Source organism: Triturus cristatus, chromosome 3_2, assembly GCF_964204655.1.
Source record: "Triturus cristatus chromosome 3_2, aTriCri1.1, whole genome shotgun sequence".
In the NCBI taxonomy this organism is placed as follows: Eukaryota; Metazoa; Chordata; class Amphibia; order Caudata; family Salamandridae; genus Triturus; species Triturus cristatus.
Window position 1 is genome coordinate 145,249,046 of NC_140584.1, and position 26,620 is coordinate 145,275,665.

General features: G+C 42.0%; 1 protein-coding gene across 2 annotated transcripts in view; it reads left to right on the forward strand.

Moving 5' to 3' along the window:
- Positions 1-26,620, forward strand: part of TMPRSS5 (transmembrane serine protease 5) — a 171,364-nt gene that overhangs the window by 36,912 nt on the left and 107,832 nt on the right. For both annotated transcript variants that reach the window (XM_085647359.1, XM_085647360.1), the window contains exons 3-6: positions 8,081-8,188; positions 10,499-10,615; positions 15,153-15,288; positions 22,451-22,564. In XM_085647359.1, coding sequence (XP_085503485.1) covers positions 8,081-8,188; positions 10,499-10,615; positions 15,153-15,288; positions 22,451-22,564 — 475 coding nt within the window. The remainder of the gene's footprint in view (positions 1-8,080; positions 8,189-10,498; positions 10,616-15,152; positions 15,289-22,450; positions 22,565-26,620) is intronic.

A 26,620-nucleotide genomic window follows, 5' to 3' on the forward strand; every position in this document is an offset into this window, starting at 1 on the left:
AAGACTAGTGTGCACCTGCTGTACCTTGGGCTAGCAAAGGAAGGACTGTGCCTGTGGTGTCCCACTCAAGGAAAAGACGTCCCTGAGCTCCAGGCCGAGTAGATGACTACAAGAGTCATTAGCTGACTCCTTGTTTCAGCCATAGGACCATACAAGCTGAAGAAGCCTGCCTTGTAGAGTTGGTGGCCAAAGAGGCCTGAGTGCCACTGACTTGCCAAGTGCAGCCTGGGAGTCCAAGTCCCAGCTCTCAAAAGTTGCACCCATGTCTGCTGAACCTGGGTTCAGTCGTCGGGGTACAGTTTGGTCACCAAGCACAGAAGGTATTGCAAGTTAAAGGGAACCACTGGTTTTGCTGTAACAAGACACCAGTAGGACAGTGGCAACTGTTTTTTAGCTGTACTTTACTAGAAATTTGAGGGACATCGACCCTTAAGGCTCAATTCATCCCACAATATTTGTGGACCAATGAGTCACCACAGGAAGACCCCAGACAGCATCTCAGCATCCTCAGCATCCTTAAACATCTTCAGCATCCTGCATCCCTTGCATCAGAAGCACTGCATTGATTCCTATGGTGGTTCACCCATAGACCCTGGAACTGGACTGGAGACTGCTTTAGCTGCAAGGCAACTGTTAAGTCATACCTTTTTGTTCCATGTGATTGGCTTCCTGTCAAAATTGGTTGCTATAAGAGTGCCCTTGTAGCCATTTTCAAGATACTTGTTGTGGCTAACCCTAAACCATGAGTGGCAGTGCAATGATTTACTGAGCTAAGTGAAAATCTGTGATTTTGTTCTCTCTTTGAAAAGATCCCTCGGGTGAATTTTTAATGTTAAGGTGTCTATTTACAGATCAAATTTCAATTATTGTTATGAATCTGTGTTGGATTTTTATTGTGTTGCATTTTATTCTTATTCAACTAAATACTTCATAATCGGTGCTTTGATAAAGCCTGACTGGTCTGAGCCAAAGATACCCAGTGTTGAGCTAAGGTTTTACACAGGAACCTGAGTGGACCTGATTGTGTCTTCATCAGTCAGTGAGTTTGTATAACCATACCATATAATAAAACACTTTCCTCACAGATAGGAACAGTCCTATTGGCAGGAGGACACTTCTAAGAGCAACATTACCTTGTCTGAATTGGCCCATGAAGGACAGAGGTAACTTAGTTTAAAGTGTTTGCTTCAATGTGGAACTGTGACTAAAGTGAGTGCTGTGGAGTTCAGGAGCATTTATCACATCATTTAATAAAAGGCAGGATCTCAATTTCATCCACTGGGAGCCCGTTGCAAGCTGGGTCACCCCACACCCCACCCCCATCCTCCAGCAGACCAGGGGCCGTATTATACATACGGTGCATTTTCCTTGATTTTTTAAATGGTGTGCCCAGCGCAATCAAGGGAAATGCACCATATTAGGATGAATGTGCTGTGCCCAGGGCAGCTGTGAACTTGCGCTGCCTTGGGGGCAGTGCATTAATGTAAAAAACAGAGCAGCTGCATTGAATCTGCTCTGTGTTTCACAGTGCAGGCGACAACCCACCTGAACTTTGAAAGAGGATTAGAAATCCCCTTGCAGGCAGGTGCAGTGAGTGACTGCACCTGTCTGCAGGGGGATGTCTGGGTGGTCCATGGGACCCCCTTTCTCCCCTCCAGAGAGCTGCTATCAGGGGGTGTACTGACAGTGCGCCACTTTTTAAGTAGTACATTGTCAGTGCGCTCCTGACTGCTTCTTTGCCGAGTCTATAATATGGCATGGGCGCAGAGTTAAAGGTATTCCCCTATGTGCATTGGGCTATGCCCCCATGCATATGAGGAAATGCGCTGGTGCTTTATGTGTGCCAGCGATTTCGGTATTACAGAAGGGACCGCACAAGCGTCTGCGGCCACTTCTGTAATACCAAAGTGCCCCGGGCGTGCAAAGCGGGTGCAAATGTCTGTGGCGCCCCCGGGGCACTTCCGTAATACGCACCCTGGAGTGCTCCTGAGCGAAATTACCCCATAGGTGAGGTATTACCATAGAACATAACCACATTCAGCCAGGGTACACCTTGGAGTTCCCTGTCTGACTTGTGAAGCAGAAGTGACCCTAAACCCCAAACACACTGGTGCACTACCTCCTAACTCGCTCCTACTCTTGTAGATAGGCAGCACCAGAGCTTGTGGAATGAGAGAGGAGAAGAAAAAGCTGGCTGTCCTGTTATCACCAAGTGTCCTGGTGATAAAAGCACATGTGCCCCAGAGGTCATGGGATGTAAAATGTATTGTATTGCTTGGTATTGGAAGTGTGTCAACGACCATATCACAGATTTTATTTTACACTGGAAATCAAAATATGTAGATATTTGGAGCAAAATCCTGAAATAGGTCATAGTGTGAACCAGATATAGTCTTCTGTTTAATATGGTGACATCTTTTGTCAAAGTAATTTGGCATTAATTGTTATAACTGCATGCCAAATGGTTGTCATAGGCAGATATGGACAGGGCCGGACTAGGAAAGCAAACCAACCCTGGCAATTACATCAAACCGGCCCCAGGATGGGATGTGGGGGAGGACAGTTGGGGGTGCTGATGGGAAACACTGCTGCTGCGCTTTTCTTACAGGGGAGCGATATTGTTGCACTGCTGCATAACCAGCCCAAAGAAAAAAAAAGTGGTGGAAAAAACTGCTGCTGCTATTTGTTACAGGGAGCCAATATTGCAGCACTCCTGCAAAACCAGCCACCAGTAAGAAAAACGTCCCCCATCACTCCAAAACAGGCCCCCACACTTCCGGCCCACCAGGAAAATGCCTGGTGTCCACTATGGCCAGCCCGGCCCTGGATTTGTGGGGTATTGCACTTTTAGAGTTTAGGGTCTGCAGGAGCACAAAGTGTAAAGGTACCTCAGACCATCAGTGCAGTTTACGGAGTTATTGGGGTGCTGTGACCTTTCTTAGTTTTCAACCCCAGGTCTTTGCAGGGCCCTTAAAAGGATATGTTGTAGATATTTATCATTTGGTTCACCATGTGTGTATGAAAGTACTTGAACTTTTTTAATAAAACGCAGACTGGTCAATAAATTATTATGGAGTGTCATATCTCAAATTCCTGTGTTGTGAATTTCTAGCACACATAACCTCCCCAAGTAAGCCTTGGACTTCTCTGCCTCACCACCTTGAAAGTCAAGTGTTAAAAATGTGTTTGGTTATTTGGGTCCAGTTTTGAGAGTCTAAGGCACAGAACCCCAGGAGATCAGAAGTGGAAGATCCGGCTTGTTATAATTTGAGCCCCGTAAACCCTTGTGACATGAAGAAAGCTCATGGTGCAAAGCTTAATATATTATGTTCCGGTTCATTCACTGTTGAGACTTTAGGATAGAGTGACTGCATCTTGCTACTTCTGCTAACTTATTTGTGTCACTCCTAAACTCTAAGGCAAGGCCAAAATTAGCACGGGTGGCACCGGGTCGAACAATCATTTTTGCCCCCTACCCCATGACGTCCTTCTCCAGGGATTTTCTCACTATCACCCTCCTACAGTGTCTCGCGTCCCACCATATCCCCTCTTTCACATGCATTTCAAGTGCTGTGTAATGCTACTCATACCAGTATAGGGAGTCAGAGCACTTTACATCACACACACATTATACAGAGACAATGAATCATACTTGTATACATCAGTCTTTAGGAAATGTTACATAAAACAATGAGTATTACAAGGTATAGGAATCACATGTCATCAATACTAGTAGGCAGTATATTTTAAGAGTGTTTGGTTTAGAGAAGCACAACCTCAGGATTTAAAACTTACCACAGCGGCTGAAGTTGGCTTAACTAAAAATAATGTATTTCTACCTAAACTAACCATGTTGGACCTGGGCTTTTTTGTAGGGTTATCCCCAAACTTTTTACCTTCCTCCTCCTAGTTTTTCTGACTTTATTTTGTTGGATTTAGGACTCTGGGCACTTTACCACTGCTAACCAGTGCTAAAGTGCATATGCTATCTGCCTAAATTGTATTATTGATTAGTTTATCAATGATTAGCCTATTTGATTTGCTAGTACATCCCTAGTACATTGAACCAGGTGTGCCCAGGTCAGTAAATCAAATGCTACTAGTGGGCTTGCAGCACTGATTGTGCCACCCACATGAGTAGCCCTGCAAACCTGTCTGAGACCTGTCACTGCAGTGTGTGTTTGTGTGTGTGTTGAAATGTTGACCTGGCAAATGCACCCACTTGCCAGGCCCAAGCGTTAACCTTTTACTCCATGTAAGGCACACCTAAGATAGGACCAAGCCAGCCCCATGGGCAGGCAGGGTACAGTGTAGTTAAAAGGTAAGACATGTACTGGCATGTGTTACATGTCCTAATAGTGAACCACTGCTAATTTCGGGTTTTCACAATTGCAAGGACTTTCTCTCCTATAGGGTAATATGGTGCTTGCCTTGAAATATCTTTTAAGTGTAAGTTCCCAATTGGGAACTGAAAGAGATATGGAGTTTGGCTTCTCTGATCTTACAATATAATAGTACATCTTTTGTTGGTTTTTAAATTGCATGTTTGAAAATGCCACTTTTAGAAAGCTGCTTAACCATTCTGGGCCTCTGTCTGTCTGTAGAATCCACATCTGGGAGGGCTGACAGTTGGGCTCTTGTGAATCCACTCTAACAGTCCCACAAAGGGAGCTGAGGTGTGCCTTCCATATTCTGATAGGCCATCACCAGGTTGAAGGCAGTGTGGCCAGCATGGCTCACGGGTGGTGGGGTGGGCGCAGGTGAGCAGCGTCGTGACTGGTTAGCAGCTATGCTCCCCTAACCAATCACAATGCTGCAATGTAGCATTGTGATTGGTCTGAGCATCCTCGTTCAACCCTTAGCCAGGCAATGGGGGCCTGGGCATTTTCTCCATGCAGCCTGCATGGGGAACAGGGAAAGTGCGCTTGACTGTTTTTGAGGGCTGCCAAACAGTCATGGGCACTCCGGAGTGGGCAAACCACTCCTCCCCTGCCCTGCTCTGAAAGCAGGGCAGCCCCACCCACCCGCCTGCCTGCAAAGCAGCACAGAAATGTAAGATTATAATAACTCAAAGTTATCCTTTCATGTTTCCTTTAAGTTGCACTGCTTAAAAGCAGTAGGGCAGTGCTCCTCCGCCATAGCTGAGGAGCCACCATTGGCTGAAGGGCCTTCCTGAGCTAGTGCGGTGTGAGAAGTTGTCACTGACACCATAATAAGGCTGTGCCTGACCTCACATAAAGCTGTCTGGAGCCAGGTCAGGGAATGGCAGGGTCTTTTGCACTACAAAGGTTTTTCTTTGAAGTTTGCTGACTTCAAAGGCAGAAAGGGGTATAAGTATTGGACCCCTGACACCCCAAATCAGAACACTTCTTGACTAAAGGACATTCTGCCAAGAAGAAGAGCTTGATGCTGTCGGAGCGACTGACACTGTTGCTTTGTTGTGCTCGCCTGCTGAAAGTGAAAGAACTGGACTTTGCTTTTTGTATCCTGCTTCCAAGGTTCTCCAAGGGCTTGTGTTTGCTTGCCTCCTGTTGAAATGTCTCAGGGCCATTGAAGACTTCACCTACCAGAACCTGGGCTCTTCTGCTTAGAATTCCAAGTGGTGCCAAATCCAGTCCCTGTGCCCTTGGAAGTGGAATCTGGTAAACTGAAGGAGAAAATACACACATTGACTCCCAGCCTCTGTTTTTATCGTTGCATTGATATAAACTTTGAAGCATCACCACTGCCGGCACCAGAGCATGGTTCCCGACCGGCACATTGACCACAGCTTTCACCGCAGGCCCCAGCTTTCCATCGCAGCGGGTCAGAAGAACCGCCACAGCATGATTATTGAGCACCTCATCACCGAAGTCTGTGGCGCACCACTCCCATGCCAATGCAGCACCTGCTTCATCGCTGTGAAATCGGTATAGCACCTCTGATTTTTCGACGCATCGTCCCTGGGTGCCGATTTCTTCATCAACGTTGCCCAGCAGTAAGGAACCAAGGCTGCGTACCCGGAGGTCGACGCATCACCTCCCCTGCCAGTAAGGAACCAATGCATCACATCCCCTGACAGTAAGGGATAGACGCATCACCTCCCCTGCGCAGCAGTAAGGAACCAACGCATCACTTTCCCTGGGAGTAAGGCACCAATGCATCATCTCCCCTGGGAGTAAGTAACGGACGCATCGCTTTACTTTTCCAGCACCTCACCTCCCTTCACCTGTTTCTTCTAAAAAATTTGATGCATCCAAGGTGCTAAACGTGATGTATCCATAGATTTCTATGGACTGAACTGATTTAACCTTTGAAAAGTGATATCTTTACTTGTGTATGTTGGATGTTTCTCCTTTGGTTGTTTGGTCTTGTTTTATTCAGAAAAATATTGGCGATTTTTCTAAACTGGTATGGACTCATGTTGTGGTGTTTGCAGTGTGTTACTGTGTGTGTATGTACATATACTTTACAAATTGCATCTGATACAAGCCTGACTGCTCATGCCAAGCTACCAAGGGGGTGAGCAGGGGTTATCGTAGCTGTGTAATTCCCTTACCCTGACTAGAGTGAGAGTCCCTACTTGGACAGGGTGCATACCACTGCCAACTAGAGACCCCATTTCTAACAAACTCTTTTTGGTAACATTAAGATAATGTAAGACTGGGAAAAACATAATGTTCTAACTTATGCCATGCATGCAGCTCTTTAATGATAGTTCACAGGTCACTGTCCTTTTAGAATTGCAACGTATGAACTGCAAGTAAGGAAAGTATCTCTGTGACAAAAACAGTAACCCACTGAGCTATCCACATACAATACAGGCATAATAACCCCCTGCACTACTTTATGTTGAGACAAAGATTCTACTAGACAAAACTCCAGACTCTCTCCAGCAGGAGCATTAATCACTAGAGTTATCTTGACACTTTTATTGTTGCGTGAAACTGCTTGGTACACAAGGAAACGCTGCAACAGGTGCTTTTAAACTCAAACATTATTTCTAAAGACATCACCCGCTCAGCTCAGCGCCAGTTCCAGCTGCAGCAGTCGCAGCACCCTAAAGACGGTCCTGATCTAGGGGGCATATTTACTAAAACTTCACGCAACGCAGGGCAGCAAGCAAAGTTGCTGTGATGCGTTGCATGAACGGGAGAGATCTGAACAGTGCCATATTAACTAAGATATGGCGCTCTTCAGCTCTCTACCTACACTGGGCCACTTGAGGCTGCCTAGCACCAACTTAGGCACCTTTGCGCAATACTGCAAGGGTGCTTGCATTGCAGGCATGAATGTTTTTGTGCAGGGAGGGACGCGTTCCTGCCCAAAATCAAACATAAGAGTCAATTTCCTTTTTCTGTAGGTGATGCATCACTCTTAGAAGGGGGAAATATCAAGGAGAAATTAACATATACCTCTCTGTAGTAGGGGCACCATTTTGGTGCAGTTCCAGGTTTACAACCATTAGTAAATCTGGGAATGCTTCAAATTCAATGGGTGGGTGCATGGGAACGCCATGCACCCACCCATGGAATGCCTCAATACACTAAATGGAATGCAACGCAGCGCAATCAACTTCGTTGCATAACTTTTTTTTATACAAAGTCACACATGGCAGAACAAATAGCCCCCTGTGTGACTTAGTAAATCCCATTTAAGGACCTGTTTTGGCTTGCTACGATTTGCGCAAGGACAGGGCAAGTCCCAAATCCATTCAGCAGGGTTACCATAGTGCTATCAAGCACAAAAAAAGAGAGATGGCCAACTAAGCAAATTGGGGGGGGGGGTCTGAGATTTCTTTGATGTGTATTCTCCTTTCTTGACACACTGTGCACCCTCATTTCCAGTATTGCATCTTAAGCTCACTCTTATGGTTAATGGGGCCACAACATGACTCAGTGAAAGAAATTAAACGTTCAAATCTGTTTCACTTACATTTCTCTACTGTTTAATTCGTATGATGTTTCTAAAAAGCATTAAGCATCTCACAGCTTAATGGAAATCAAGTTTGCATTTTTGAAACTGATGTTCTTTGTATTGTCAAAAACATACGCTTCAGTGAAATAACGTGCTACAACCAGAATCTATTTTTTTTCTGCAGATACCTCCAAAATTTCACTTGAAAATTGCTGCACGGTGAAAAGATGCCTTGCAATAATCTGTGTCATTGGGATTCTGGCAGGAGCAGCAGTAGGACTGTGGTTTCTCGGTATATAAAATCAATGTGGCTGTGGTGTCTTAATCTTTGCTGAAATGTTTATTGACCTAGTGATATGGAAAGATGAGACAATCTGGGTGCCTGATTAAATTTAAATGTATGGGAAAGTGAACAGAGGGATGCTGGAAGCTATGCTTTTGTAGCACGTGTAGACTACAAATAAAGCCAGGGAGATGGGCTTACCCAGCTGCATAAATATACTTGGTATATTGTTATCTGTCGGATACCTAGACATAATAGGTTGCCTGTCCTTCAAATTAAGAATAGTTTAACAAATCATGTTAAAATTATCCAAATTTGGATATTTCAATTCTTGCATCATATGTGCCTTATGCTGGGTCATAGGGTGGTGCATTGTTTGCAGCTTCCTAGTCATGGATGTGGTACTATAAATTAATCCTTTTGTCATTTAAGGTATGGCATTTTGTCAGCTCACCAAAGTTATGTCACGCTCTTAAATTATTTAGATTCTTCTTTGGCAGAGAATGCGATATGGTGACCATTCTAGAGCACACCGCAAACATGAAATCACTATTGGTGCTATCACTGCCCATGTGATCGATGATCAACACAAAGCCTACTTAAAAGTGAGAAAGTGATGCAAGAACACCCATGAGCGAAACTATTAGGCCCTAGTTATTTGGAGCTCATGGTACCCACATCCATAAATGGATGCCTTTTTTGACTTGCAGAAACATACTTCTTACAGACCCATATTCCAAGGCAAATGAGCTCAACACAGTGCAGAGAAATATGTCCTACAAAAATTAGGGGTGAGCGAAGTTAGCAAACTTGCCCTTCTTTCCGTTTGCAAAGTTTGTTGATTTTCCTGACTTACTATAAAGTTCCTGGCAGGAAATGGCTGTCTCAGAGACATTTTTTCCTAGGTAAATTTTGCAAGCTTCAAGCAGAATGTGCATTTCTAAAAAAAAATCTTCACAAAGTTGGAGGGTAGAAACTTTTTAAATGTCACACACCCTTACAAGAATATCTTTTCCCACTTGCTGAGATGCCATGTTTTCTGATCAGGGACTCTAGCAATGGTAATTTCAAAACATTCTTGCACAGAATCCTCTTCCCTGCCTTGATTTCAACACTCACCTCTTTATGATTTGTGCTCAGCAAAGTGAAGGCACATTGCAGGCTTTCCTCAGAGAACCTTAATGCATATGATGTCACAACAGTTATGTCAAAGAAAACTGCTCTACCTTCCTGAATGCTGGTTCCACTGATGGAATTCTCTGGCATTTAGTCAGACTGGCATTCAGGACCGGGAAGGCAGAAAATGTTTGCGTGGATTTGGAGCTCCAAGTGCAAGCCAACATTATTGACATAGATTCAATCATTATCAAAACAGAATGTAAGCATCACTCCTTCACTGGAGCAGTAGAGGTTGATTTCAAATTTTTCACACTTTTTTTGCACTTGCGGATTCACTTGAAAAAATGATCTTCAATCCGATTTCATAACTGTTTACTAAAAATATGTATTATTATAATTTTATATTCGGTAATGCACTCTTGGACTAATACCCTTTTATATTGTAAAACCTGTCAATTGGGATTTTTTGAGCACGGCTAATCACCCACAAAGGTATCCAGGTGCCAGGTTCTTGCTGCATTCAGTTGAAAAGCCAGGTCTTAAGTTCCTTTCAGAACTCCGGGAGGGAGGATGTTGTTCAGAGGTGGTGCGGAAGGTCATTCCAGGACTTGGCAGGGAGGTAGGAGAGTCCTCGGCTGTAGCTTAGAGGTGGGGAGTAGTGCAAGGGCGAGAGCGGTGGAGCGCAGGTGTCTGGAGTGTTGGTGGAGGTTCAGGTGGTGGTTGATGTATGCTGGTCCTTGGTCGTGGATGGCGTGTATCAGCATCTTGAATCTTGTACTTTCTGGATGGGGAGCAGTGGAGGTTCCTGAAGCGGGGGGTGATGTGGGTTCATTTGAAAAGGTCGAGGATGAGTCTGGCAACTGAATTCTGAATAGTCTGGCGTCTCTTCAGGAGTTGGCTGGTGATGCCTACGTAGAGCACGTTGCCGTTGTCCAGACAGCTGGTTTCTAGGGATTGAGTGACAGTTTTCCTGATTTTGATGGGGGGACATATGAAGATCTTTCGGAGCATGCAGAGTATGTGGAAGCAGGAGGAAAAGACAGCATTGATCTGTAAAAAATAGATATGTTTAAATAATGTATTCCAATGTATTCTCTGTTGAATTAAATGTCATCATGACACTGACAAGATTAGAAGTAAAATGATCTATGTTCTTTGCAATCATTGTGCAAAAGTAATGTCCATCTTATTTTTTTTAAGTGAATTACTTCATGAGACCACGCTCTCACCAGGACTCAGTCCCCTTGCAAGATGCAGAGCAGAAGACGAGCTGCAACGACACCAACAATGACCTCAATATCCTAGCACCCAAAAAAGGTTATCAGAGTTTGTCTTTCCCATCTGAGATTCCTAATTCTATGTCTTGTATTACTGCCTGAAAGATATCACTAGGGCAGCATTTTTCAGGCTTCAACTGCTCATCCTGACACATTCACAGTAGATTATTTGCGGTAGTCAGTGTACCTTTCCATTAAGTTTCTCACAATATTCTTGGCTCTCCTGTGATTTGGTTTATCAATATTTCTTTACAAAAATGAAGATATATATATTTTGTTTCTGCTGTATGGCAAGAATGTTTACCTCAGCCACATCTAGGAAACTTATATATATATATATTAAATTGCTGTTTAGGTTTATAAAAATCTTAGAATTAAAGTGGCTTAGAGCCTAATCTTAAATGGAATACTACACATCCAATGCAGCCTCCAACATACTTACTGAAATTATCTTTTATTTTTTAAGCTACTGTTAAGGTGAATTTAAGATTTCCTTTGATAATGCTCCATTTTATAACATGTATAGTATGATAAATTATGATGTTGGAGGGTAGATAACTATGAGTTTTTTATGAATTTTATTCATAAAAACTCTGTCCTTATACTTCAGGAAAAGTATATTTCTAAGCTACATGATTTATATTCCAATAAATTCTCTAATATGAATAGCTTCTAATAAAATTGTGATATCCATAAAGCCATGGGGCATATTTAGTGGTGGAGCGCAGTGTTAGCCTCCTTGGCTTAACGCAGCGCTCCACCACTTCTGAAATGCAGGGCTGCATAGTATTTACAAGAATACGGTGCTGCCTTCTGTTTCCCCCTGTGTTGGCGCTGATTTAGTTGCCTAGCGCCACTGCAGGCACCCTTGTGCCAGAATGCAAGGGTGCCTGCGTTGAGGGAATCGATTATTTATGTGCAGGAAGGTGTCCCTTTCTGCACACAAACAATCATTGGAGTGTTGCTCTTTCTATGTGTGCTACACAACGCAGAACACATGGAAACAGCAAAAACGAGGATAAATTAAACATTTCTCCTCGTTGTGCAAGGGTAAGACCAGGTTTTCCCTCATTTTAATTTTGGTGCTGGCCCATATTTATGCCACCCATATAATTATGGGGCAGCATCAAAATCAATTGGTGTTGCAGTGGAACACCCAGAACAACACCCATTGCCTACCCCTTTCACGCTAAGTATAGCATGAAAGTGTTTCTTAGTCACAAGGCCGTCTTGTGAATAAGACAAAGCCCCTATTGCCACCACAATGTACAGAAAAGTGACATTGTGGTGGTGATAGAGGCTTGTAAATATGCCCCCATGTTTCACAAGAAGTGAATATTACTTCAGTGGTAATATCAAACTATTCTAAAGACTCATGTCACAGAAGAGTATCGAGTGTCAGAGAACGGTTTCTGGCATAGATATTTGTTAGACTTGGCATTTTTTGCCGTGTTTTCCCTGAGTTTTTGCTTTCTGACCTCCCGGTTTAGACTTTGTTTTTGCTGGCGTAGTGTTTCTGCGCACTTTTCTCACTGCTGATCAGTGGTAACGTGAAAGTGCTCCTGTGGTAAATGGTGTTATGGATTGGTGTTTCCATGATTGGATATTTGATTTACTTATTAGTCCCTAATAAAGTGCACTGAGTGTGCCAGGGCCTGTGGATCAAATGCTACTAGTGGGCCTGCAGCACTGATTGTGCCACCCACATGAGTAGCCCTGAAAAGGTAACTCAGACCCGCCATTGCGAAGTCTGCGCGCATTTTGTAACTGCCATGTTGAGTTGGCCAGCACGCACACTTGCCAGTCCCTCACCTTCCCTTTTCTTACATGTCAGCCACCCCTAAGGTAGGCCCAAGGTTCCCCTGTGGGCCGGGTGCAGTGTATGTGAAAGGTAGGACATGCGCTGGTGTGTATGGCATGTCCTGATAGCGAATTACGTCCAATTTCGTTTTTCGCTATTGCAAGGCTACCTGTTCCCCATAGGACAGAATGGGGAGTTTGTTTATAACATCATATAAACATAACTGTCCAGGGGAATTAGGTAGGAAAATAAATTTTAGTATGCCTGAACTCAGAATCTAAAGATGCATCTTTTAGAGAAGGTGATTTTTACATTCGGTGTATGAAAATACCCCTTTTAGAAAGTAGGTATTTTTTTGCTCAGTCATCCCATGTGCCTCTGCTGGAGTGTGGATTGTCTGTCTGGGTTTTAGATGACAGAAGGCTGGGGAGCGGGAGTGGCTCCAGATAGTCTAGGTGGGTCAGGAAAGGGCTGAATAGACCTGGGCTGCAATTGGGAAGGTGGAGGAGATTTCCTTGCACCTCAAAGGGCCTGGTCTGCCTCTGACCAATGCCGTCTCCACCTCCTGCCAGGAATTCACACTAGAGAAGGCAGAACTGGTTCTGATTGGGCACAGACACTCTCTGCCTAAGAGATCAAAGGATTTTAGGATATAAATACTGGGACCTAGACCACTGAACATTAGAACTCTTTTGGACCAAGAATACTGACAAGAAGAAGAGCTGGAGAAGCTGTGAGGAGGAACTACCACATTGCTGTGTGATTTGCTGTGTTGGCCTGCAGTGGCTGCTTCTGTCTTGGGCAGTGAAAGGACTGGACTGAACTTTCTGCAATCTACTTTCGGGAGATTCTCCAAGGGCTTGAGGTAGAGCTTGTCCCTTGTTTAAGAAGTCTCAGGAACAGCAAAGACTTCAAGCTCTTCTGCCCTCAGCACTGGGGACTGTGTGTTTTGTGCTGCAGCAGGAGAAAAAGCAACCAGACGCCGTCTATGACGCCGCTGCCGACTTCGTGTCCTGAAGGCACCGCAGAGGGCAGCGCCGCAACGCAGCACTGCGACCCTGGTCTCACCGACGATGCCTGCTGACGCCACCACCGAGCCGATTTTCGCACCGCGACCTTCGGGCACCGCACTCCGCACCGCCTCGCTTCACAACGATGCCTTGGCATCCCTGACGACGATGCTCCACACTGAATTCTATGCCGCTGCTTGTGCCGTGGTTCGAAAGTCCCGCTCATAAAGTTACACGACACACCGCCCTCATCCCACACCGCAGCCTTGGCCTACCGACGCCGGCGCCATCGACTCCAGTTCATCAGCCGACGACAGCACTTCAGCAACGACGACGATGCTGTACTGTGACCTGCCAGCACCACGACGAGCACCGCATTCACCTCGCACCGCGAACCTGGTCTCCCCAATGACACCATCTGATGCCGCCACCGAGCCGCGGCTCGCACCGTGAAATGAGGGCACCGCACGCCGCACCGGTGCACTTCGCACCACAGCACCCAACGCCTGCGAATGCCAGCACTCCTGACTCCAACAGAGATGAGATCGATCTACACCACGTGTGACTTCGAGAGGCCCTACGACTCCTGTACCAACCTTCGGAACCGACGCCTGCAGACGCCGTGCTTTCGGAAGCTCAACGAGAGGTCGTCGACGCTCTGCATTTCTAAAAGGTACTGTTTTGCAGGTCTTCCCAACACCGTAGCTGGCCGCAATGCCGCGGTCAGCCAGAACTGTTTGGATTTGTTTGTTCATGACGCCATGATAGCCCCGGATGGAGCTATCGACGTCAAGGAACTGTTTTCAAGCATATATTAATAACTGAAGATTTTTAAATACTGTATTGTGGATTTTTTATCGTTTTCGGTCTTGTCTTATGTAAATAAAAATATTAGATATTTTTCTAAACTGGTGTGGTGTCCCTTTGTAGTGCTTACACTGTATTACTGCTGGTTATGTGCAAATGCTTTACACACTGCCTCTAAGATAAGCCTGACTGCTCGTGCCAAGCTACCAAGGGGGTGAGCATGGGTTATTTTAGGAGTGTAACTCCCTTATCCTTACTACAGTGGTGGTTTCTTCCTGGCTTTGGCACATGCCCTAACCTACCAAAAATCACATTTCTAACAGTATTTGATAGTCTGGAGAATAACTTTCGGCACTAAAGAGTAGTTATCTGTAGATCTCACATGAAATCGTAAGTGGAACTGAAAATTATGAGAATAATCTCTGACTGTTGAGAAAATCATAATCGTTATGCAGCAATGTTGTTGGAATTAATCAGGAACTTGATGGGTTCTTTGTGGTAAAAGTCATGGTGATCCTTATCATCATTTCATGGAGATTCATTAAGACATCTACAACCATCCCATGGAACCATTCCATACGTAGATAGATGCATTTTCTGGTCTATTTTAACCAATTAATATTTTGAGAAAGACCCTCAAATTCATCCCAATAATTGATCTTCATAAATCTAGTCTGTTTTTATGACAATGATAAAGAAGTGCTATGAAAAAGGGCCAGAATTTGCATTCTTGAACAATTGTTTGAAGGATCATCAAATAGAGAGGATCTGTATATTTAAAGAAGGTAGGTGCACGGTGCATTTTTTGATTACAACTCCATGTTCAATTATCAAAATTTTATTGTTGATCTATTTTAATTCATTGGGCCTCATTTTGGTGTTTCTATGTGTGTTGCACTTACATTTCTTAGATGGAAAGAGTAATTTCACTGGTATCGCTCTAAATAAAATGGATTCAGTATCTTTCAGAATCAACACAGAAAACTTCTTGCTGGAAGTGCATGTCGAAGACAAAACTGGGTGGCTACCAGCCTGCCACGAGAGGTGGAACTCCTCCTTGGGCACTGTGATCTGCAGGCAACTTGGGAATGTCAGGTAGCAAATTCTGTAATCTCCTCTGATACTTTGTGCCTGATTGGCAAACTGCACTTTTTAGTATGTTTTGCAGTACTACAGTAGTACTTACTAGAAAGTGCTATTCACAACTGCATTTTTGTAGTAAAGTACAGTTTTGAGTAAGTTTACTACATTTCAGCATTGACAAACTGCACTTTTGTAGAAGCCTACACTGTTGTTGTAACTTCCTCTTTTGTAGTAAGTCCCAACTTCCATTATTTTCTATGTCAGGTTGTTGCAGTACCAGTGGTTGACCATGTGTAGTGCAGGACTTACTGCACTACAAAAGTTTTAAGTTTCTACAAAAGGGCAGTTTGTGAATAACGGAAAGTAGAAAACTTACTCAAAAGTGTAAAGTCACTCAAAAATGTAAGTCACCTATGTGAGACAAGTCCACTGTGTTTGAATAAAATGAATGCTTTCTTTTTCCATGTTTATGGCTTGATTATGAACAATAAACCAATTAAAGAATAATGTGAGCAAAATCAGACCATTGTATTCAACATTTACAGCAGGCAGAGGTATTTCTTTATAATTGCATGAACAGGATGTTTATAGGGGTGCATAGTAAATGTCCACATTAATAGCCAATATAATGTTTTCTCTGCCAAAGAGCAGTGGAGCCTCTGTTATTACACTGGAACCCATCAGTATACTGCAGCATTTGATGTCGAATAATATAATATGTGGATGGTTTGTACTATTAGCTGGCACACTTCCACTCCCACTCTGTGTATTCTGGAAGTATTTTGAGGACAGGACAGTGAATGTTGTAAGCATTATTCTTATTAATTAAATCAATTCCACCAAGCAGAAACAATGAGTACATTTTGTGGTAAGTGGATTTATGGTTAAGCTACAGAAGATATCTATAGTGGCTTGCTACTGTGATTCATACATAACCCTCACCAGAGCATTACAGACTAATTCTGACGTTGATATTCATGTATTTCAAAGCATTATAGTGCTATTTATCTCGGCTAAATAACAAAGCAATCTGGTAAGCATAAATTCAAGGTACATTAAGAAAGACAAGGAGGCATTCAGGACAGTGGCCAATAGACCAAGGCAGTTAATAGAAAAAAACATGTTGAAAAAACAGTTGATATTTTAATGAGGTGGAAACAATTGTAAATATCTTAATAATAATATTCACTTAATTTACACAATCAAAATCCATAAGGCATTTCTCTATTTTCATTGCAATTATTTCAAGGCCAATTGGCCAATGTCTTAGAGACAAACTCTGTGTTGTGAACAGATAATATGCTTTATAATATTATAATGATGCTGTTAAGAGATAATGTCGATCATATTCTTTCCATCTTCCGAAAAGGGCTTTGTCTCATTTTGTCCTTTCATCAAAAGTCCTAGAGCTGAAGAGTAATTCATGAAATAATCACTGTCACTGGTCCATAGAAACTGCTAGACAAGCTATTGTTATTTTTGTCATATTTGTGGTTGATATCCCGCATTCACAAAACTCAAAATAACTCTTTTACGAGTAGAATGGAGTGGAATTTCTGTGTGGAATTCCTCTCCATGTTATTATCAGTTTTGCGGTGTTTCAGACATCGGACCCTGTTTTACGGTTTTACTGGTGAAAAAACATTCTACCAGTACATTCACTTGAAAAAAGGCAGCATTGCAGCCCAGATCCTTTTTCCAGGCCCTTGTCTGACCCTCAATCAAGGCAAGTGGGGGCATTGAATGTATCCCCATGGAAGATGACGGTTTCCCTCCTCTCCCCCTTCCCTCTGTCCTTTCCCATGCCCTCCACAGAAGCCCCTGAACTCATTTACCACCTGCTCAGTCCAGGTGATAAATGTTTATGTTAGTCTCCTTGGATTAGGGAATACAGTGCAAAATGACGCCTGGTAATTCCAGGTGTGCACAGTTATTCCCCATTCCAAGGAGTTGCACTCACAATTATGTGGTATTTCTTTGTTCAGACCATTTGCTGTGGGATGCAGATCCAGTAAGCAGTGTGCATAACTAAAATTAACTTAAGCATAAAGCAAACTGTATTCATGAATATTCATGATGGTATAAACTTTCTCTAATTTACGTAGAGTTTGCCTAACGCATAATGTACAAAGCACATTTTTTTTTCATTTTAACAAGTTTCATTTACTTTTAAAAACAGCAACGCAATATATGGCATTCAAAGTTATATGTAAAATACAATTACGGAATTGCACTCAATATAGCACAAATAACAGCTACTAAAATAAAATAAGAATTAAAAAATTATTAAAATATAAACTATATCAGATTAGAAAATAGATTATAAAATAACTAAGAAATGCCATCATTACCTTTTTAAAAGATTTTAGGTTGATAATAAAAATACAGAAGAAAATCAAGAAATAAGAAACAATAAGAAATAAGAAACAGAATAGTTGAAAAATGGGGAGAAAAGAAGGAATATGATTTGTTAAGTTCATTTCATATTATTATGAATGCTAGAAATAATAGAACTATACTCAGTTAATTTTGTTTTTTACATATATTTTTATTTCGGGACATGTATAATCACACTTACAGTACAATCCCTAGAAGGGACACATGATGAATAAAGAATGACATATCAAATCGAGTGGGTAACAAATCAGCCGTAAAATGCATCCAATAGACGCACTAAATCTGCACATCCACGATCAGGCTATAATGAAATAAAAAAATCGAATGAAAACATAACTGTTAAGAACTAGGCAGCTATTGACAGGACGGGACAGTAAAGTAAAACATATTCCCAGATACCCTAGATCGACATAATCCCACTACTATGTCCATCCCCGTCCTCCCCCCTGTATGGAACTACAATGTGTCCAATCACAGGTGGAGAGGGCCATATGCTAAGGATCTGCTTGCAGAGAGAGACTGGATGATGACTGTGACAGGAGACGGTATTGTTGCCACTAGCGAATTATTACCGTAACGCGTGTCTCATCGTTGAGGCAAGACGGTCATCTCCACCCCCTAAACACTATACTCAGATACTTTAAAAAAATATAATTATTTTTGGTATGAAATCATGAAGGATAATAAACAACAGTATAGCAAAATATATTTTCACTATTGAAATATTGTTGAGATTTAAAAAAAAAAATTGAAAAGGTAACCAAAAAAGATCGATCTTCATTTCAGTTTTACTGAAAACTGCACTTTCTCTCCCATGGTCATCAAAAATACTCTCCAACAAAAAAAAGTATAGAATTACTTAGAAAAATCTTTCCAACAAGGAATAAGTTGTTTAAAGTCTATTATAAAAAATCGAAAACATGACACATATTAACTGGACTAGATTTGTTTCCAATTAATAAATTTTCCCTAAATGCTCCATCCCTTTCTACACACTTCTTAAAAATGATGCTTGAATTGGTACTTTTATGCCACACAGTGTTGAGTCCCTATGCCTGCAAGTTACAGAGAGAGATTAGATTGTAGAGTGCATTTAATAATAATAATAAAACTTGTTTCGATTTGAAGAGCAAATCATAAAAGCATATAAACAACAGGTCATTCATAAAATTTCTCACAAGGGTACAAAAACAGGCTGTGAAAGGGTTACCACATACATGAATGAACCACTTAGACTAGGCATTCTGGGGGAATAACAAAGATACCTTCAAACTTCAATCCCCCTCATGATTCTTAGCTTTAGGGCAGCTCCTAAAACGTTGACCACACAGGAAAGAGTAGAAACATCAGATGACAGTTTTAAAAACAGCAAGGCTATGCATGCCTGCCTAAATCTAGCTTTTCTTAACAGGCCTTTCAAAAACATTTTTCTAGGGTAGGCGTAATACGGGCAGAGAAGGACTAAGTGAAGGGTGTCCTGTGGAGACCTATTGTCGCAGCCACAGGGTCCTCTCTCTTCTGAATTTATAATAAAACCTGCCGGCACCGCCAATAGATGATGAATAAAATTTAATCTAAAACGAGTAATCAAAAATCTATCGTGTGCACTCGTCATTAGTGTTAAATATGGTTCTATACCCTGAGTTGTTTTAACTAAAATATAATCTCTCACTGTGTCTTTAACAAGTTCAACGGCTTCACGTTGCGCTATGGCAAACTTTGAATACAAAACGTTGGTATCCTTAGGTCTTATTATTTCCGGTGAGGTAAACAAATCTGCGCACCCTAGGTTGGTAAAAGAATCCTTAACATATTTTATCCAGGGGATTTTCATCGCGTGGTCTAAGGAGAGACAGTCCTGAATTACCTGCCTTGTCAGGCCTGCCTCTGCATTTGTCCAAATTCTTCAACCAACATAGTAGGGACTTAACTGCCACCAGGTCTGAGATATATTTGACCCCCAGTTCTTCGTGAGCGCTAAATGCCGGGGTACTATGAGGAACCTTCAGTAGGCACCTCAAGTATTTATTCTCCTCCATTTGTAATTTAGTAGTCTTAAAAAAAAACCACACACCTCACTTCCATATAAAACCCTGGCGCAACAAATTAAGTTATATAACTTTAAAATCATACCCGGGGTCCAGCACCCTAGCCTATGTGCAAATTGTGCGATAGAACCTGTGGACCTGTTCAGGGGCAAGCTCTTTTTCTCTAATAAATGTTTAAAATTCACCTGACCGTCAAAAAATATGCACAAATACGCAAAGGCTGGAACTTTGCCTAGGTTGTATGCGCCTATGGTATAATTATAAGATTTTCTTGGCTTCTTCCCCATCACCATGACGTATGATTTTGCAAGATTGGGGGACATATCCAGGTTTTCCATAAACTTTACAAAACCATCAATTAAAAGGTGCAAGCTATGTGGGGTACGGGCGAGGAGCACCGCGTCATATGCGTAATGCAGAACTGGGGCCGCTCTTGCCCCTATTCTTGGCAAGTCTGCTTTAATGTCACGCAAGGTGGTGTCCAGACCGTTAATATATAAGGTAAAGAAAAACGGCGCTAATATGCATCCTTGTCTAACCCCACTTGAACACTTGAAATGGTCCGTTACCTTCCCATCTGGTGTGTATCTAACAGCAGCTGTTGTGTTGGAATGCAGCGATTGAAGAATGTTTATTATTCCCAGATCCACCCCAAGGTCACCCATTATTGCCCACAATGTACTGCAATTCACGCGGTCAAAGGCCACGGTGAGGTCCATAAAGGCTAAGTATAACGCCCCAGACTTCGCTACTGTATATTTTGCGGTAATAAGATGCAAATTGAGGCATTGATCTACAGTGGATTTTCCCGGGCGGAAACCGTATTGAGCATCAGTAATAATTTGTGTGGCCTCAGCCCATTCAAACAACCTGTTTAAAATCACCCACCCCAGAACCTTGGCTGAGACATCTATCAGGGATATGGGTCGATAGCAGTGTGGACTATCCCTGTCACCTTTCTTGAAAATTGGCACAATAATGGCAGAGGACCGAGATGCTGGCATTGCTAAGCTTATTGCTGCATTTAGTACCCTAGTTAGTAGAGGGGCCCAGACCTCCGTGTTACAGCGAAAGAGGTCTGGAGGGATCCCATCTGGGTCCGGTGCCTTGATCCTCATCAGGTCCTCGGTTCCTACCCTTACTTCGTCCAGGGAAAAGATAACAGGGTTAGTAATTAGTAAAGTGGTTGGGGTCTGCAGCTCGCCCTGGCTATGACAGTGATTATACAAGCCCTGGAAGTGCTGCTGCCATTGCTCAGGAAAAATATTATTGCTTAGCCCCGGCTTTTTCGGGTCCATGAAACAAGGGCTATTAATTACTTTCGAAAAGCGGGCCGAGTCCTTCAACTCCGCTGCCTCCGTGAGCTCCTCTCAGAGTGCATTTCCAAACTGCATTGCTTGTGTTTGGCCTGTGCTCTGACACCGCAATTGGAACAGCAACTTTTTGATGCCTTAGAAAAAAATGTTTTCATTCTCATTGTAGCAGATGTACCCCTTCCACCAGCGTAGTGGTTTAAATTCTGACATGCTCTGGTTTCTCCTCAAAGGTGGTGAATATTTCTATAATAAATTAGTTGTCTTTTTTCATCATTTTTGCCCTTGGGAAATCTCGCGTGGATCAGTCTGAAGTGTTGTGTTTGCTGTCAGGGTTACAACCGATCTTTGTGGGTAATGAAAATATACCCAAACCATTTAGTGTTTGAAGCATGTTTAGGATATCATACTTAACTTTCTATGAAAATCTCCCTCCATTTCCATGGTGGTCTATCACAGAGACTTTGTAGCAGAGTCTGAGTCACTCTAAGTCAGGTGATTGGTCTGCCACCATTTCAAACTAAATTACTCTCACACCTTGGGGGATTGGATGATGGAGCCAGCGAAATCATGGGCTGCAGGATATCTGCTGGTTGCAGAACTAAAAATTAGCTATTATGTCGCCTGCAATGTATTATGGTATATATAGAGATTTTTTGCCCATTGCCACCCTCTTTTTTCAGTTTAATAATTTTTTCTTTATGAATGCAAACAAAAAGATACAACACAGAAGTTGTCAACTGTCAAATACAATGTCAATATTAGACAATACCGATTAAAATCAAACAATAAGAATATTTTCCAATTTGAGAAAATAGCAGTATGTGACAATAAATATAGAACAAGTATGTTTTATTTAAGGAAATAAGAAACACTAGAAGAAAGAGAGAGGAGAGAAAAAAAGAGAGAGAAATAAAAAGTACCATTTGCCACCCTCTAAATCAGTCCCCTAAACCTCTATCATTTTGGAGACAGTTCTCTTTTTGTGAACCAATTTGTGAAAAGAATGTTGGCACATTAATAATGAATCATTGCAGGAAGTGCATGGCATGCTTAATAATTGGAAGTGTCATAACTCGGATAATATCCAATCTGCTTGATATGCAGCTTTTCTTTATTCATTTGAATGGTAAAACAGAAGTGCACAATATAGTTCCATGAAGTCACTGTCTGGTGATGAAAAATTAAATAAAACAATAAAAAAAACTATTGATTGTTTATCCAGCGCCACATAATTTTAAATACATTGGGGCAGATTTATAAGCCCCTTGCGCCACTTTTGCGTCACTTTTCCCATGTTAAAAGTGACGCAAAAGTGGCGCAAGGGGCTTATAAATCTGCCCCATTACATTTATGTAATGAGTTCCTTCTTTTGAATTGGCTAATAACCACTGTCCTGTCCTTTCCGCTCCGAAGGGTGACAGACCACAAAGGAGTGAACGTGACAGACATAAAGCTAAATGATAGCCAGGAGTTTGTCCAGATTGTGCCCAATCAGAATACTGGCCTTGAACACATGTGGCAGATCAGGTAAGTCACACTGATCTCAATAGTGTTGTGTGTGGACTCTAGGGGTATGCAAAATAATTCCACTTGTGAGTGAAGTTCTGAAGGTTGTCTCTAACGAAAAATGTCCCCTTTGGTCAAATGTTTCTGCAAAAATGTAAACTAGAGAGTTTTTCCAAAACGTTGAAAGTTTTTTCTTGCAAAATTCCTATTATTGTACTGATGAAACTAGCACTGATTTAAAATTAAAGATGGGCATGACAAGCAAGGATAGGGAGTAGACAGAAAAAATAAATTGCCCCCACTTGGGCCTGCAACCAGAATGACTGTGAGCAAGACTGTTTCTCCCTAAAAGGGTTATTATCCTTTCATAGTTTCTACCTTCTCTCTTTTCACTCCCTTCTTCTAGCATTCCTTTCTTCTAATCCCCTCTTGTCATCTCTCCTTCCCTTCCCATGTCTCCCTCCTCCTTTTGTCTTACTCTCACTTTCTTTTGAACTCTCTCCACCTGCCCCCTTCCTATTTACTACTACCCCTTCTTCTCTCATCTCCCCCTGCTTGTCTTGCCCAAGCGCTCGCGTCCAATCACAAATGTGCCTCTCTCCTCTTCTCTCATCCATCTTTCTATTCCGTTTTCTCACTTGTAACACCTCTTCCCATTTGTCTCTTTCTCTCCATCACACCCCACCACTTGGCTCTGTTCCTCCCTCCCTTCCTTCTGCTTTGCTTTCTCCCTCTCTCCCCTCCCTTCTGTACAGTTGAAATAACAGTAAACCTGTTTTGGTCAATGTGGTACCCCTGATTTGCATCATATGTTTACAAATTTGGACTAAATAGTATTGCTGTTGATTAAATAAAAGCAAGTTAGACAAAACAATGGCATGTTTGGTATTTTTCCTCCGTAAGGGGGAAGAGTAATATAAACATTAAATATGAAAAATTAGTCTTGACAGGTAGGTACAAATGAAGTTCCAACACTCTCTACAGCGAGCTATATGCATTTCTTGTTTTCTAAAAAAGTGAGTGACATAGTTTCTGCATTCCTAAAAGACTCGTAGTGAAAGAAAGTTTCGGCCTTATTCTCAGTTCTCATTTGCAAATTATTAATTACCAAAGATACTTTAAGTGGGTAGAAAAAGCAGAAATACATGTTGAGCCTAAAGGAAACAGGGTTGAAGAATATAAGCCTATCTTCCCACATGGACAGAGAACTCCAGCTGATGCACACCTTTAAAGCAGAGGAGGGATAGAGAAAGGCATCTATGGCCTCATTAGCTTTCCTGTAAAACACAACTTCTTTCATACTGTGGAGCTGGGACTATTTTCAGAGTGGAAGTACTGCCATCAATGTTACATCACTAAACTCATGCAGATTGTGAGAAATGTAAGTGTCACACAAAGACCAAGGGGCATCAGAAAACTGCCGCTTAAGCGGTGATAATGGGCTTGATAATATGCCCTTGAGAATTCCAATAGAAGCCCATGTTGACACCAGAACATGGGCTTCTATGGGAATTCACAAGGGCATATTATCAAGCCCATTCTCGCCGCTTTAGCGGCAGTTTTCTGCCGCTAAACCGGCACTAATTTTTAACGCCGTCCTTGATAATATGCGAAAATTATACAACAATTAGTAATACAATTGATAGTAAATGCAATTTAAAGGCTATTAAAAAGAATAATTAAATCACTAACCACTAGGGCATAATTTTAATAAGTTTTGGCAATAAAAAATTTAAAAAGTTTAAAACTTTTAAATACTCCTCAAGGTTGGATAATTAGACATGTGACTTAAATACATAATCATCCTACTCTTTTTGAGATGTTGGATGAACAATAGTTGTGCATTTATATTAAAAATGTAGGCCCAACTTTGTTCTAATGAAGTTAACAGCAAGAAGAAATCTACTGACTCCGAATACTATCACCTGACTGGTGTCAGTCTTTAGGATTCTGCCAGCCTCTTTATAAGATCTCGAACCAATTCTAAGACAGAGCGGCACTATCCACTTTTTCCTTGGTGTTACATAGCTGGAGCAAAAGAGTAGTATATGTAAATCATCTTCCTTTGCATCATGAGTACATGAAGTACAAAGATCACTACTTAACTTCGCCCAGCTTTTTTCAAGTGCCTTGGTTCTAAGTGTACCATATATAAATTTTAGGTACAAGGTTTTTATAACGGCGGATGGATCTCATCTAAGAAAGATTCAAAAAGTGCTGCATCTTTAAACAATAAAAAATTATCAGTCAATGGACCATGGGTTTTTATGTACACTGACGCGTAGCTCACGTATGACCAAAATGACAGTTTAACAATTTTCCTAGAGCACGGGTTCATAGCCTCAGGATCATTCCAAAAATTGGCTAGTCCTATCATACCCAACCAAGTTCTAACATGCTTAAACCAATAAACTTTATTACAGCTATCAAGTTCCATAACTTCTTTCAAGCCTTCCTTGTAGTCGAGTAATTCTGAAGTCGTCCTCAGTCTGACCCACAGCAATAGTGGTCTTAGTATTGCGTGTTGTTCTGTTCGTTTCATGTTTAGGTCCAGAAAGAGGGGTGTCAATGGGGTATTAGTAGATAGTTTTAACAATCCCCTAAGGAACTTGTTCTCAAGGTTTTCAAATGTACTTCTAAATGCGGGTCCCCATAATTCTGCCCAATATAGTACGTCTGATTGTACCTTGTACTTAAAAATCTCTAGGGCAGGGGTTACTGCCTTGTTCAAGCATTTATTGTGTCTTTTAAGGATTGGGAGACAGTTTTGTTTAAAGACTATCTTGGTCCTTTCTAGCTGTGGTCTCCATGCTAAGGATGAATCTATAGATACACCTAAGTAAGTAAAATTCTGCACATAATCAAGCTTCTGTCCATTTAACATTAAGTTTTTCAAAAAAAATGTATGCGGGCTTAGAGCCATGTATTTCGTTTTTTTAATATTAATTTCTAAACCTTTCGAGATACAATAGGACTGAAACCTTTCCAGTAGGTTCTGGAGACCCCGTGGTGTTTGGGAAATGAGGATAGTATCGTTCGCAAAAAGGAGGGACGAAACCCGTTCGCCCCCCAATCTTGGTGAATCATTGTCACTGTTCTCCATATAAGACGGAATGTCGTTAACAGACAGGGAGAATAGGGTCGGGGCCAGTACACACCCCTGGCGTACTCCCCTCTTTATCGGAATAGCTTTTGTGAGTTCCCCAGTTGGACCCCACCTGACCTTGGCATAATTATCCATATGTAGCCCCATGACCAATTTTAATAAATCTACTGAAAGTCCCTGGGTTTTCAATGATTCCCACAAAAGTTCTCGGGGGATAAGGTCAAATGCCGCCCGTAAATCAACAAATGCCACGTACAAGTGGCCTTTGCGGAGGGTGACATATTTCCAGTACAAACAACAAAATCTTAGGACTTGGTCAATGGTTTCTATTTTTGCTCTGAACCCAGCTTGATATTTTGTTAAAATTGATTCATCTTCCAACCATGTGTTAATGCGATTTAATATATGCCTTGCATAGATTTTTTGGGTTATATCTAGAAGACTTATAGGGCGGTAGTTGGCAGGATTGCTTCTGTCGCCCTTTTTAAAAATAGTAATAATTTCCGCTCCATTCCATGTGTCCGGGATTACTTCCCCAGCCGCAACAGTATTACACAAATGATTAAGATATGGTACCCAGACGTCCAATTCGTGCTTGAATAGGTCGCCTGGTACTTTGTCAAGCCCTGGAGCCTTCCCGTGTTTGACTGAATTAACAGCTAGTTCTGTTTCCTGTAAGTCAAAAACTATTTGTGTGGATTCGGCATCTGCAAGCGACAGAGCGTACTCTTCCTGCGCTACACCTTCGGCCCCTTGAGCGGCATACAAATTCATAAAATGGTCAATCCAAGTTGCCTCATCAAGAAAAACCTCTCTTGAGCCCTTCTCCCTTTTGTTACCCTTAGCCACTATTTTCCAGAATAACTTTTGGTCCTTCATTTTGGCTGCCGACAGCATACAGGACCATAATTCCTCGTCCCATAAAGACTTTGCGTTAGCCAGCACCTTATTATATAATTTCCTGCTTTCTT